Source organism: Lolium rigidum, chromosome 7 (genome assembly GCF_022539505.1).
Source record: "Lolium rigidum isolate FL_2022 chromosome 7, APGP_CSIRO_Lrig_0.1, whole genome shotgun sequence".
Classification (NCBI taxonomy): Eukaryota; Viridiplantae; Streptophyta; class Magnoliopsida; order Poales; family Poaceae; genus Lolium; species Lolium rigidum.
Window position 1 is genome coordinate 122014306 of NC_061514.1, and position 15319 is coordinate 122029624.

At 47.1% G+C, this 15319-nt stretch overlaps 1 protein-coding gene across 1 annotated transcript; it reads left to right on the forward strand.

Annotated features, from left to right (window-relative positions):
- The first annotated feature begins 1954 nt into the window (after nucleotides 1-1954).
- On the forward strand, nucleotides 1955-5320 carry LOC124671918. The gene is made up of 2 exons (XM_047208237.1): nucleotides 1955-3211; nucleotides 5219-5320. Exon 1 carries the CDS (start codon nucleotides 1955-1957, stop codon nucleotides 3209-3211), a length of 1257 nt encoding a protein of 418 aa, XP_047064193.1. The 3' UTR covers nucleotides 5219-5320.
- The last annotated feature ends 9999 nt before the right edge of the window (nucleotides 5321-15319 follow it).

Sequence of the window (15319 nt, forward strand, 5' to 3'; positions counted from 1 at the left end):
AACATGATGTGCCTTTCGAGTTCAAACACTAGTAGTTTGTCCATGTTACCGATCTCACAATTCATAAATTTAAAATTTTAAACTTTAGCCAATTGATAAAAACTTTAAAAATTGTACCTCCCCCCTTAGCTGCACTGTTCTTTCCGTTCTTCCCTTTCCTGTCCATCTTAATTGTTCGCAAATCTCGAGTACAAAATAAAAAAATAGCTTCGCAGTCTCCAGAAAACCTAGACAGTAAGAGAGGTGTCTGGCCGCCGGCACCACGTGATTTGCAGGAATAGGGGCGCGCGGCCGGGCGGCCTGGCAGGCGGGGGGGGGGAGGGAGGGAGCAGCGAAACAACGAGTCGTGTGTGGCATGACTCGCGTCAAAGAGGAACATACGAAAACTACTCACGGTCGCGGATAGCTGTTTTTTCTCACGATCAGAGTGAGCGCTGGCGTACCACGCCAGGACTGTATCACGCGTGACCGCGGCCCAGCTAGCTGAAGCCTAGTTCGGTTGCTTATCTCCTCCTACTGGCCCACATACTCTTTTTCTTTTGTTTTCTCTTAAAAACTTTACAAAACTGATGGTATATTCACATATGCATATATATACTCGATTTTTTTTGCCAAAAATTAAGGTAGGGCAAGTGCCATACCTTGCCCAAAGGGGAGCTCCGCCCCTGCTCGCAACCCTAGCTCCGCCGTGCGTCGCCGCCTCCCCGCTAAGCTCCGGCGAGCAATTCCGCGCCGCTCGCCTCCGCATTGCCATCGCCGCTCTCCATGTCTTCACCCCGCACCAGTTCCGCGTCGCCCGCGAGCGGATCGAAGCGATCCCGCTCGCCGGACACGCTCGAGGAGGCTTGGCGGCGCCAGTGCAAGCTGTCCGCCGCCGGGAGTCGGCGCGCGGCGTGCAGATACGGCGGCTCCCTGTACATGCCGCCGTCGCTCCGCGAGTTCGCGCCGGGCGGGCTCTGGTACAAGGCGGATCCGCCGCTCAAGCCGATGAGCGGCCCCGTCTTCAAAAAATGGCGCGCTGACTGGGAGTGGAACCGCCGGTCGAAGGCGGCGTGGGAGGCGAGCACCAGCGGCGGATTCGCGCCGCTAGCCGGCGAGGAGGTGGAAGACCCCCTCTTCTTGCAGGCGTTGGCCACGTCCCTCAAGGACGATGCCGACAAGAAGAGGGCGGAGGAAGAAGAGAAGGCGGCGGCCATCGCCACACGTACGAGGAGGAACATCGTTGGCGGATTTCTATTTGCACTACATGAGAGTAGATGGAGGCTAGGGTTTCCAACACATTGAACGGGTCATCCGTGCCTCCACATTATACATGCGTACATGTGGACACACACCACTTAAGAGTCCTACTAAACCCTAATCTATCCCATTCTGACTCATGTCACAACCAACGGGACACAATAAGAGTTACTCCTCCGCTGGGTCTCCATGGTGCCGAGACTGCCGAGTCTCACTAGCTCCCATGACCACTTAGCCTCAACTCACTAATCGACAACGGCTCCTTGCAAAACATGCAGACTCCCTAGTGATGTAAATTCATAATGACAAACCTTTACAACGTGTCATAGGTCCAATTCCCTTTGCCTCATGAGTCATGATATAACTTCTCAATCCATAGGCGGGTATTTTCCATCCTTTCAATAGTTTAACTCTCTTCTTGATCCATGATGAAGATTTATTGGATTAATTAGCACGGTTTGGCTCCTCGGTTAGCTCTGGGTAGAGTCGTGCATGGTCATGATTACTGAATCAAATAAATCGAGAGGTCCTAGAGGATATCTCTCTAGGTCGAAGTGCCAAATCACATCTTGGCAACCACGTCACAAGGCTTGCTTCATAGCCAGCCCAGAATTAATCTACCTCTACCTTCCCTGGCGGAGTGCTGTCACACGACGGCGGCGGCGGCGCGGCACGCGACCTAACCAGCCCATAAGAGATGTCATCGTCATGGTCGATGCGGCGGCGGATGTGGTGCCGGAAGAGGCCGCGTGGGCGTCATGGAGCAGAGGGGCGGGCTTCCACTGACGAGCCTATTAGAGATCTGGAGCTAGAAGAAGATGAAGAAGTGGATCAGATGGGGGTCGTCGGCGGTGACTCGTCGGCCTACCTTGTGGCATGCAACTCCGACTGGGCTTTCTCTTCCCAGCCCTGCCGCGTGTACAAGATGGTGGACTCAGGGTCGGACGCTCCCTCGCCGGTGAAGCGCCCGAATCGGCTTGGCCGTGTGAAGCGCCTCAAGCCGCTTGGCCATGTGAAGACCACCGTCGCGGCGGGCAAGGTGTTCATCCCCGTGCGGTCAAGGTCCTGGATCGTCGGCGTCGGGGGTGATAAGGCCGACACGGTCATCTTCGACACCAAGACGGAGGAGGTCATCCAGGGGCCCAATCCCAAATCCGCTAAATGGTGCCCAGTTCTGACCACCGTGGGGGATAAGGTTTATGCCATGTCTAAGAACCCCTCCTGGATTTCAGACCCTGATTTTCCACCCTGGTTCGAGGTACTCGATCTCTCCAATGCATCGGTCGTCGCCACTGACGCCGGCAACGCCCACCTCGAGGGTTGCTCCTGGAAGGAGCTGCCGCATCCACCATGCTTCCCGTGGGAGCTCACCCCTTTCAGATACACGACGATGCTTCCCCTTGTAATTACCGTGTCCTATGTGGTGGTCGGCCTCTACATATTGCTATCCTTCAATCAACCAGACTGGGGCACATGGGCATTTGACACCAGCTCAGACAAGTGGTACAAGGTCGATGACAAGAGGCTACCCTTTGTTGGCCGTGCCACACAGCATGCTGGCTCTATCTTCCTTGGCGTGTCGTCTCACAAGAAGAACGGGCCCATCACTGCCTACCGCATCCATGTTGAAAAGGACCATGCTCATCTTAAGTTATCCATCACCGTGCTGCCGGTAAAATATTTGGAAGATGAAGTTGTTGATGATGCAGGGTCCTGCTTCTCTTCCTTGGACAGTGCACACTTTTGCTCACTGAGTCCTTCAGTTGACAGCCACAGCTACACTCATGAACCCCAATACAGCGGCTTGAATGTAATCTTGAAGACCTATCAAATAGAGGACCCTTCACTCCTAGAGACTTCAGAGGAAACAGTCAAGTGGATTGCAATCTCCAACCAATCGAAGCAGGTCTTAAAGATTTCCAGTTCAAACCATGGGTTCACTCCCTTGGCCTTCACTCTTTTATCCGTTTAAGTAACTCACATTACACCTTGTAACCTTTTTTCACTGTATAAGTTTCTTAAGATCCAGTTTGACATAGAAACAGCCCTTAATGATTATGCTTTTAAAAATTGCACATTTCCGCCATTATTTTAATGTTGTAATCAGGGCCTATTCCTTATCTTAGATGCTAGAGATTTGCCATGTAGGTGCCTGTCAGAAGGCTGAAAACTTATTGCAGTGAGTGTCATGTTAAACTATGTGTAGGTATGCTGATGATATGTACTTCTGTTGCTACCTATAATGGATAATAGGGAAAATCATTGTCTTTGCTCTTGATTATATTAGGATGGAGAATATTGCTTTGCTACTTCAACTAGATCATGGTGGCACGTGTTGCAGTGCCTGTCTATTTCTTCGATAGATTGGTAGAATTCCATAAATATATATGTTAACATGAAATGTGAATATTAAACTTACATAAGAGTAGTCAAAGAGGTGAGTTTCAAATGATCCATAGGGTAGTAATGAGGTAGCATGGCAGCTTGAGGTTTTTCTGTCTACTAATGGCTTGAAGTACGTATAAGAAGACCTGTGATAACTATTCACAATTGCTGGATATAGGTTGCAGGTTATATATATTGGATACAAAATACTCAAACTTAAGGAATTGTTTGACAAAAGTTCAGACATTCCGACAAAATGACAAGAATGCTTACTACATATTACTACAAAATAAAACTAACCGGATACTTGTCATAGCCTGCCTTCATATTTTCAGTACAGAAACTCATGTGATGCTAGAAAAAAAAGACTCAGATGGCATTATATAAGGATGGCAATACAGAAATTTACAAAAACAAATAGTATATTTTATCACAGCCTATATAACTAAATTCTTGGATCATCTACTTGCGTCAATATCAGGATACGGAAGGGCAGAAAGTGCGACCGAAGTTAATCCGTAAGACACTAAGACCATAGGAAGATTCAACACTACTTTTATGAAGCCCACCCACCGGATTCAATACAGATCACGCCCTGCTCCTCCCAAAACTGAGCATCAAAATTCGTGCGTGCTTCTGCATTTCCATTCTTGCAGCTGTACAGACCGGGAATCCACCGCCAAGCCAGTCGCGGGTTACTGGTATCATTGTGGCGGTGGGTGCATCTTAGATATCAACGCAGGCGGAGCGAAACCAGCAGCGGCGATTCAGATGGGCTTGTTTCCTTGGTCAATAGAAGCGGACACTCGCCACTTGGAAGGAGAGAAGGGGGTGCGCACGCTGCTGCGGCGTTGATCCTTCTTGCCGTGATGGGAGTCGGAGAGGCTGGGTGTTGTCCGCCGTCGCCTCATTGGCTCGCTAGGTGATGCATGGAAGAGAGAGATCGCTTGGCATCTCCTCCCCTACCGCATTGTGTCATTCGCAATCCTCTACGTTTTTTTTCTGGATCGCTAGCAGCAGATTGCATCAAGTCGGCTCCTTTGATTCGGTGTTCTTTCGCTACTGTCCAAGTGTCCATTAACCGAATTACCTCAGAGAAGTGTCCCTAAGGGACTTTCGGCCCAAACCAGGATTGAGGGGTAATCCAACGGCCAGGAACTGCCTGGATGGCAGAAAACTTCCAGGCGGTGAGAGAGCTTTCTCTTCTACCAATTATAATGTCCCTAATTGGAAGGTGCTGATGAGCTATTTGGTAGGGCTGAAGCTCGAGCTTATAAATACCATATGCTTAACTGTTCTCAAATATAAGTTGCCAACTTGTCAACAAGGAAGAAAAACTTAGATCATAAGATTTTGTTGCCCTTCATTTAGGACCCATGTTTGAAGAGCTGTGTAACTTGTTATTGAGATTGATTGGATTATTGCGTACTTTCGCTCTCCAGTGTTTATGCACTATGGTGGAGAGGACAGTCCCAACATTATTAGTTGTATTATATATATTACACGCTTCCTATGAGTTAATGATTCACTTGATATGTTTTCCCTGTACATTATCTTTCATTTATCGTACTGAGCTTTTTTTTTTTGGTTCAAGGATTACACTGACTGCGTGTGTTGGAGAGGCATAGTATGTTTGTATTTTGGGACTTCAAGCATGCATCTCTGTTTGTCTGGTAAAGCCTGGCTGCACTTTCTTGGTTTTCTGGGAGAGCAATCAAGTCTAATCTATATCTGAATGCTAAACCAAATACTCCTCCAGTATGCTTTGATCGTTGGGTTATTGTAGCTGCTGATGAAAGCAGATTGAACTACGCTTGCAATGGATCATTTATTGTTTTCTTAGTCTGAGTATGGGGTTCATTTGTTAACGGTTTTTATTTTACAAGTTGGTGAGTATATGCAGTTTGAAGCTAAGTGTGTATTTGTTGACTATTGAGTCTATTTTGCCCTGCCCCTTTGTATGGATTTGCGTGTTACAATTGCCGGGTTCTGGAGGTGGCAATGCAGCATGAACTTTAGGAGACCAATCTTCTTTTGTTTTTTTTAACAAATGGTGGGCCGCATCCTGCGGGTACCAGTTTTATTCAACTCGAGAGCAGATTACATCGTGCAGTAGAAAGTTCTGAGGTTTGCAATGAGCTGTAGGACAAACTAGCGGTATTATGGCTATATATGTTGGAGCTTTCGGTTCTAATTATGGTATTGTGGTTATTCTCTCTTTTAATTTTGATGGGCTAGTGCTGTAGGACAAAGCATATTGACATGAGGTGAGATAATGCAACTAAAGATATAGGCACAGATGCTGAACATCTGATGGCCTGCTGTCCATAGTTGTGTGCTACTCTGCTAAAACCCCTGACCATGTGCTGAACCTTCGGCAGTAGCACCCGGGATACCTGCTGGAAGCTGGCAACATGATAGCGAATATCCCAAAGAGTTGAGTAGATCAGTCGGTGAGATGGTTGCTGCTGCTTTAGCAAGAGAAAGATTGTCCTTTTATTATTATTATACAACGTTTAACTATATTGATCACATGGTCAAAATTCATGACAAAGAATCTCACAGATATGCCACGCCACACGAACAAAAGGACGACTACCTAAACTCCCGAAAAGATTCCACTGCAGGCTTGAATTGTCCACGGGAAGCCTGAATTTGTGCTTCTCAGTCTCAAAATATCATATTTCTCAACTTCATCTATGGCAATATCCGCTACTCTGCTTCGGGTTGTAAATTCTGTTCTGCAGATAATACAAGAAGTAAGAATTTCCACGCACTAACTGAACCACCCATGACCCATCACCATTTGAAGACATTATGTTGCATTTTCAACAGCTGCATTGAGTTTGCGCTGCATCACATTTTCCCAGGCAAGGCTTTTACATTATTTCATAATTCTACTTTGCCATTGCAGCAGCCTCAACGTACCCTCTTGTAATCTCGATTTATCCAAGTGTGAAGTGGACGACCTAGAAAAAGGTCCATGATACACACCAAGAAAGTGGTTTACATTTTACAATGACCAAAGAGGGACCAGCAATGTTTAAAACACAATTAACAGTTGACAATAATCTTCGAAAAACTTTTGTCCTTCACAAAACCATCACCTTCTTTTTATAAATATAAACCAGTATTCAATAATTTGGTCGCAAAAACCATTGATTGCTCTGTTGACATGGGCTAAGGCTAATGGGAAGTATCGTACCTGAATAGTGAGTAGCAGTATATTATGCTGTCATGGAAAGTCATATATATCACTTTTTTTTTTGACACAAATACAGTAGGAAAAGGCTTCCTATAGTGTCATTTTGTATTAATAATGGATGTAATATTTACAATAGGTAGCACTTATTACACACTCAGAGTATCAATCCAGGATTGCATCCCTTCTTTAAGACTAGGCTTAGCTCTATGCATTGTAAGAGTGAAAGTGGCTTTAAATATGCTAATTCATCTCTGAACATTGGGAATATTTGCATTGAAAAAGCATCATTCTGTTGGTCCCATATGTTTTAGCATCCAGCAATCATAATTTCCATGAAAAAGTTCAATGACATTCTCTGGCACTAAAGTGAATAAGGTGCAAACTTTTGGCACTAAAATTAAGAAGAGCCACACAAATAGATCTATTTTCAAACCCTAGAGATGAAATCTACAGGGTGCCGAGGCCAGGTAGCAGAACAAGTCTACCCCTGGATCGGCCCAAACACCCGTGCATGCACCCTCGCTGGATTCAGGGAAAAGGCAAAACCACTCACCATCATCCGTCGAGTCACCTCTGCGAGAGAACGAAACCTAGGAGTACATGGGGTTTTTACTTTGCGGACCTCTTATTTTTGGTTGAGTGCTCACAGGGTCCATTGTTTACTAAAATTTCTCAGAAGATCCAATGTTGTGGACGCAATTGCCTAGAGGGTCTTTTTTTTTGGGGTCAAATTCGTCTGGGCACAAGTACAGGTGTTTGAAATTGGAAGAAAACATTTGAACTCGTATATCCCACCCCGTTACCTCTTTTGGGTCCACCTTGTCAGTTATTTCTGTTATTCCTTCGGACGTTGACCACCTGAGCGTTATATCTTGCCGTCCTTGACGTTATCTCCCATGTTCTCGTCTGTTATCTCCTTCCCTAATGCCCTAGCTTAGCTTCGGGTCCTCATCCCCAAATCCGAGCGCCCCAGATCGATCTCCCACGGACGAGCAAGGCTCCCTGAAGATCCAAATCGGCGACTGACTAAGGGCCGGTTTGTTCCCAGGCAAGGTTGCTATGGTTGAGGAGTTCCGCCACCACACCCTCATAGCGACCGTGGAGGGGAAGCGGCCATCCGTGTCACCATCAGACTTGGTGGTGACCCTCAGGGCCCGATTTGGGATCTGCCAAAAGGCAGTGAAGGTTTAAGTGTGCGCATCGCCCTCGGATTTCCTTATCAGATTCGTCTCTAGCTCCTACTGCGAGCGCGCTCTACACACTTCCCCTGTATTCGTGTGATGCAGCGAAAAAATGAGTTTCCTCCGTTGGCATCGCGCATGTGGGTATGCAACCCTGCGTGAGCTTCGTTTCCTATGCAAGAGCAGGTTCGACGGCCTCTCTTTGGATGCCTTGGAACCGGAGGCCCTGCAATAGGTCATCAACTGCCTCGACAGAGAGTTGGTGGATATTCTGCCGCCGATGGACAAGTGTATCATCATGGTAAAAGCGTGGTTCAAATAGCCTGACAACATTCCAGAGTTATACGAAGTGGAGATTACCAGCACAATGAAGCGATGACTAACCCACAAACACGATGTCATCATCCATGTCGATGTAACATCCCAATTTTCAATAAAGGAGAGAAGCAAAGTTCCAGAGATCCAAATTTTAGAATCAACAAAAACTTTTAAAATTGCATATAGTACCCTTGCATAGGACTTGTGCATTTGAGTGTTATGCCATGATGATTGTTTTATTGTCTATGTGATGAACCCTAAAACCCTAAAGTGATCAAGTGGAGATCACCAACCAAATAAATCAAAAAGAGAAACAAATCAAATAAGGGTAAAACCCTAAAAACCCTAACTTATGGCTTATGCCATTTTTGCAAAATTTGACCCTAGACCCATTTGACTTCCCCATTACTTGTAATATGCTATTTGATAGTTATTACAACTTTGGGGAATCAAAGAAACACCTTTTGAACCAAATCCAAGTTCAAATTTGGCTCACATAGAATAATGGTCATTTTTGACTTTTATAGTCTGGTCACCACTTTGAGCCTCTAGTTTTCAAGATTTCTAAACCAAACAAATCCCATTCTTTGCATGTCATCCAAGTACTCAACAAGGTGAATAACTTCTGTGAAGATCATCCCACCAAATTCTTTTTGGATCAAGAGTTAGAAGCAATCAAAGAGGGGACTTTGAAACATTTGGAAGATCACCAACTTTCAAATTTTGATCAAACCAAGCCTTGTCCTGACCACCACTCGACCTAGCAATGATCTCTTGACCCTACTACACCTAGCCCATGCAAGGAAATCACTTGGACACGACCAGAACATGGCTGGCCATGGCCATGCCGGCCACGTTCACCTCGACGCACCACCTCTCTCTCCTTGCCTCTCCCGACCTCGCCACCTTGCCAAACGTGTAGCCCATGATCTCAGGAGATCGCCCGTACCCGCCGTTGATCGAGAGGACGACGCCACGACCCGGACGGAGCGCGCCCAGGACGCTCCAGGTACGCCGCCAACGGCATGGGCGACGTCACCCGTGCACGGACGCGCGCGACACAGCCACGCGGCATTCGCCGTACCTTGCCGTACCCCGACCATCTCCGCGCGCCCTGGTACCTGCCTCGCCACGCGTAGCCCGCCGGACACGCCGTCGTCACCACCTAGCACCTACGGTCGCCGGCGAGGACAAGACCGCCCGCCACGGCCGCGACAGTACGCGCACGGCCCCGACCATCGTACGCCTCGCAATTGCGCGCCGCAGACGCTCGTGGATTCACCGTGCCCTCCCGATCGTCGCTGCGTCATCGTCTAGCGCCCTAGCTTGCCGGAGACGCCGCGCCCACGACAACCCGCACCATGCCCGCGACACCTCCTCAATCCTATAAATACCGAGTTCCCTGGACAGAACCAAGCACACCACCATGACCACCATTCACCACCACTTCTCCTCGCACCAGTAGCCACCTCAATCGTCGCCGGAGCTACCTCAATTGGACGATCGGAGCCGCGGAAGCCACGGTGAAATCGCCGACGATCCAGACCACCTCGAGCGACGCCGCTGCTACAGGCTGCCTCGCCGTCGTCCACAACTTCGTCACGCATACTGCCAACCCTAGCTGGAGCCACCGTAAGCTCTCCGACCCCCTACCGCCGCCGTGCCAGTGACCCAATCTCCCCGGAGACGACGATGGCTCTGTGCCGTCCGATGTCGTTCTAATCCAACGCCCCACGTTAGTCCATACCGATTTGGCTTTTAAGAGCCGCTGACATGCGGGTCCCACGCTGTCAGGCAGCCCACGCGTGCGTGGACACGTAGTGGGCTGGCCTTGGGCCGTTTTAATCGTTTCAGCCCACCTAGTCTTCCCGCCAGCCCGTTTAATTCAAATCTCGTTTAATAAATAGAATTTAATTTCAATACTGGTTCCAACTTTGAAAATCCCTAGAATCTGTTTCGCTTGGCCAAATTTAGCAAACTTTATATTGTTAGAAAGCTATGGAAAAGTTCTACAACATGCCACTGGTCTCACCTTGAGATTTTTTGTAGAAGTAATGTGACAAAAAGAACAAGACAGAGACTTTTGCACATTTAATTAAATCTTAAAAATCAACCAAAATAGATATTTATTTAATTCCAACTCCAATAGATCACATTTGACTTACACTAATTGTTTCTGCAAGAAAATGGTGTGGTCACTTTGCATGATCATTCCCTAGTTTAAATAAAGGACAATATGGCTATTTTACTTAAGTGATATTGTCCAAAACTAATATAGAAATCATATGAAGTATTTTACTTCATTTAAATCATGTCTCAAGTGAATTCATATGATGTTTGAACCCCTGGTCAAAAACTCTTATATGAAATACTTGGAGATTTAAATCATTTGTAGAGTTATGAAATGGTATGAGGTGTTCCACCTCATTTAAATCATTTTCTCAAATAATGGTAATGAATGGTTGACTTAGGTCAACCTAAGTTCATGTATTATTGTTTGAGAAATTAAATCTTAAGAAGATTTCAATGAGAGGAAATTACTCCTCAAGAACCCTATGGAAATTAACTTCCACATATGAATGAGAGGAAATTATTTTCCTCAAGTCACCCAACTAATGCACCTTAACTGAATTAATTGTGTGCTTACCCTAGTTGTGTGAATATATATGATGTTTGGGAATAGCCATTGAATTAGTGAGTAATTATACTCGTATTCAAATTTAGACGCTAGCACCGGAGAATACCAGGAAGAGGAAGGATACTACCAAGAGGAGGAAGAAGAGAACCTTGAGAACTACCAAGGCAAGCTAATACTCTTGCAAAGTGCAAAGCTCCTTTGAAGCAAGGCACCATGATTCTTATCTTTCTTAACACAAGCCTATCCCAAGTTTTTACTATACAAGTTTTACTTGTTGATTTCAAAGAGTTACTTGAATAAGTTAACTTGATCTAAGTGGTTAAGATTATTAGTGTAGCAAAGTTAGTCTCAAGCTAGCCAAGCAAGATAGCACCCCTCATGATTTAGTGCTAGTGCTAAAATACTAAAACTTGACTGCTCTAGATGGGAACTGGTGACTTTGAAATGAATTTGAAACCTTGGAATGATGAGTCATTCCATTGGATGATCTTTGAAGGTGAAAATGACCAAGAGAAGATGGTGATTTTTGATATAAAACTGATGTTGGTTTGAATGTGATACCTTTCCAATATTGAGTACCCCCACAATACCTGATTATGGGTAGGGCTTAACTGGAAGTTTATGCATCTTAGTATGGGTTCCCTCTGAACACACATCATAGGGGTTATGCCGAGGCTGCCTCCGTTGTTGAGAAAATATGTGAAATTGAGGTGAATCGTAAGGCCAAGCCCTGTGCAGTTCCCAGGTTGACAGTTGGTCTTCACTGGGAGGCCAGGGAGAGGTGCCCATACTAGGGTTTGTAAGTGAAAGGTTATGGTTGATGATTCGCGTACTGTGTTACGATGATTCGGGGTTATCCCGACGGATGAAATCAAATGTTGTGGCACAAGTGTGCAACCTCTGCTGAGTGTAAACCTATTCGAATAGCCGTGTCCACGGTTACAGACAGTTGGAAAGGCCATACAGTTTCCAGTGTCAGATTTTTGAAAATATTGGTGAAGTGAATGATGAATGGGTGACTGGTTTGAAATACAACAAATGTTGTGGGAATGACACTAATGTTCCTACTTGATTTAGTTAGCTCATGAAGAAGTCTTTGCTCAAATACTCGTGAACTAAAATTTGGCTTTATGCAAATTAAACTAGAGCTTAGCACCCCTTACTAAAATTGTAGCACTTACATTAGTGTTAGTTTGCAAGTACTTAAAGTACTTACGGCTTTGTCCCTGGCTATTCAAATGGCCAGAGTATGAAGATGAGCAGAACTACCAAGGAGATGACCAGCAGGACGCCTACGACAACTAGGAGTCTTCCGACGTCAAGCGTTGGCCTGTGGACTAGAGAGTCCCTTTATCTTTACGCTTCCGCTATGAACTTGTGTTTGTTCGTTGATCAATAGATCAACTATTTGTGTAACATGGATCATGTGATTCATGTTGTAAGACAATATGGTTTGTAATAAATGATGAATGTGATACTTAACTATTATGCCTCGCAACAACAATATTCCTGGGATTGCGATGAATGACATAATAGGCATCTGGACTTAAAAATCCGGGTGTTGACAAGTTGGTATCAGAGCCATTGTTTGACCTTAGAAGACCCTAGTTAGAATGGACGTTCATAAAAACTTAACCTTGAAATCAAACAAAGAGAATATTTATGAAAATCTACTTACATTCTTGCCTTTGAGACTTTTTCGAAATTTGAATCATGCTCTTTCTTATTCAAATCTACTTAAAGTTTTGCCACACTTGTTCACTCTCTAACTTACTTATCCAATTCGCTTTCAGATGGAGCCGAATGAACCCATCAACGCGAAGTTCTATCAGCTTGGGAACGGTGGAAGCCTCGTTTTCGAGCACGACCTCACCGCTGTCTCGGCCTTTCTTGGGCGCCTTCACCCTGAGTTCCACGGGATTCAGGTGAACGATCAGCCCGGTGGTGAGTTGCAGTGGATCATCACTGCAGATCTGAGAGGCACGATGGAGTCCCCCAACTCGGAGAGGATCCTGTTCTCTTTTCGTGAGAGCAACTGGCTCGACGGACTTGCGAGAGCTCTTCAGGAGGCACTGGCGCGCCTCTGTGGACAGAACGTGGTGTGCCTACTTGCGTCCCGCTTCGCTCACCTTGTGAGGCGTGATGCAGCAGGAGTTCCCATGGCGCTGCAGTCTCACCCTGAGTTCAGGCACCACGCAGAGCATCTGGATTTCATGCTGTATCACACACAACAGGATCTGGACAACGCTCGTGCGTACGCCAACCAGACGCACCTCGCTCTGGCAACCCATGCTGATGCCATCAAGATGCTCTCCAAGGATCGCAACAAGCTCCGCCTGCAGCGTGCCAAGAGGGACGCTACTATTGATCGCCTTCGCGCACAGATCGCATCTTTGGAGGCCACCGTCAAGGCCCAGGAGGACCAGCTGAAGGAGATGGAGGAGGATGATGATGGTATTGACCTTCAGGGAGGAGACGCTTTCCTGAGCAACGACGACGACTTTGAGGAGGATGAGTTCACTGAGGAGGAGGACTACGCTTTCCTGGAGCCCGGACCTGATGACGTCGTTCCGATTGACGTTGAGGATGAGGGTAGCTGCACTTGAGCACTTATGTAGGTGTGAGTTGTATCCCGTCCGTTGTATCGTAGCATGTGAAATGGTTCTTCAAACCATGGAAAGAGTTGGGTGTTAGCTTGTAATGTGTTATGTTGAATGAATGAATGTGTGTTGTCATCAAAAGCATTCAAGTTTTAAAGTTTTTGAACTTATCCAAAATAAACCATAGAATTTTCCCTCTTATATTATGATCTTCTGTACATCCAGATGGCTCCTCCCAATCGCAACAACAATGAGGCCATGATGCAACTGCTGCAAACCCTGCTGGCAGACAGGGAGACTGAAAGAGCTGAACGTCAAGCCAACATCGCAGCACTGCAAAACCTTGCGAACCAAGGCCATGGGAATCATGATCACCCCGGATCAAAGCTCAAGAACTTCCAGAACACCAACCCTCCGGTGTTTAGCAAGGCCGAGGAACCTCTCGATGCCGATGACTGGCTCCAGACCATGGAAAACAACTTGGAGGTAGCTGGAGTGGAAGCCAACGAGATGGTCCTGTTTGCAACCCATTACCTCGCTGGACCAGCCCGAGCCTGGTGGACTAGTACCCGTGCCATGAACGGGGGTCAATTCATGACTTGTGCATATTTCAAGATCAAGTTCAGCAAGTACCATGTACCCCCGGGTCTTATCAAGAAGATGAGGGATGAGTTCCGTGAACTGAAGCAGGGTCGCATGACGGTGGTAGAATATCGCGACAAGTTCCTTACCCTGTCAAGGTACGCCCCCGATGAGACCGACACCACCGAGAAGAGGCAGGAGAGATTCCTGAACGGACTGCATGATGAGATGCAGACTGTTCTCGTCAACATCCCCTTCGCCGACTTGAAGCCCTTGTTGACTCCGCCATCCATATGGAGGGCAAGCTGAACCAAGCCAATGAGAACCGCAAACATCGCATGATGCACCAGAGTGAGCCTAGCAATGCCCCGAAGTATCGCCCCAGCTCAAGCGGAGGTTTCACTCCGAGAAACAACAACAAGCCCCCTATGCAGAACACGCGCCCCGGTTATCAGAACCGGAGTGGAGGAAACTCCAGGCCAGGAGGCCACAACAACAACTACAACAACAACAATAACAACTTCATGTAGGGATTCGTTGCATAGAAAACAAAAAATTTCCTACCGCGAACACACAATCCAAGCCAAGATGCAATCTAGAAGACGGAAGCAACGAGGGGATTATCGAGTCTCACCCTTGAAGAGATTCCAAAGCCTACAAGATGAGGCTCTTGTTGCTGCGGTAGACGTTCACTTGCCGCTTGCAAAAGCGTGTAGAAGATCTTGATCACGGCGCCACGAACGGGAAGCACCTCCGTACTCGGTCACACGTTCGGTTGTTGATGAAGACGACGTCCACCTCCCGTTCCAGCGGGCAGCGGAAGTAGTAGCTCCTCTTGAATCCGACAGACACGACGGCGTGGTGTCGGTGGTGGTGGAGAAAACCGGCGGAGCTTCGCTAAGCGTGCGGGATGTGGTGGAGGAGAGAGGGCCGCTAGGGTTTGGGAGAGGGGGCGCCGGCCACTAAGGGGTGCGGCCACCTTGTGGTCTTGGGGTGGCCGGCCCCTCCCTTGGCCCCTCATTATATAGGTGGAAGCCCCAAGTGTTGGACTACAAGTCTCCGAATAAGACCCGAACCAAAAACCTTCCATGTGATAGGGAAACCTACCCAAGGTGGGAATCCCACTTGGGGTGGGATTCCCCCTTCCATGTGGGGGGGGGGGGTGGCCGGC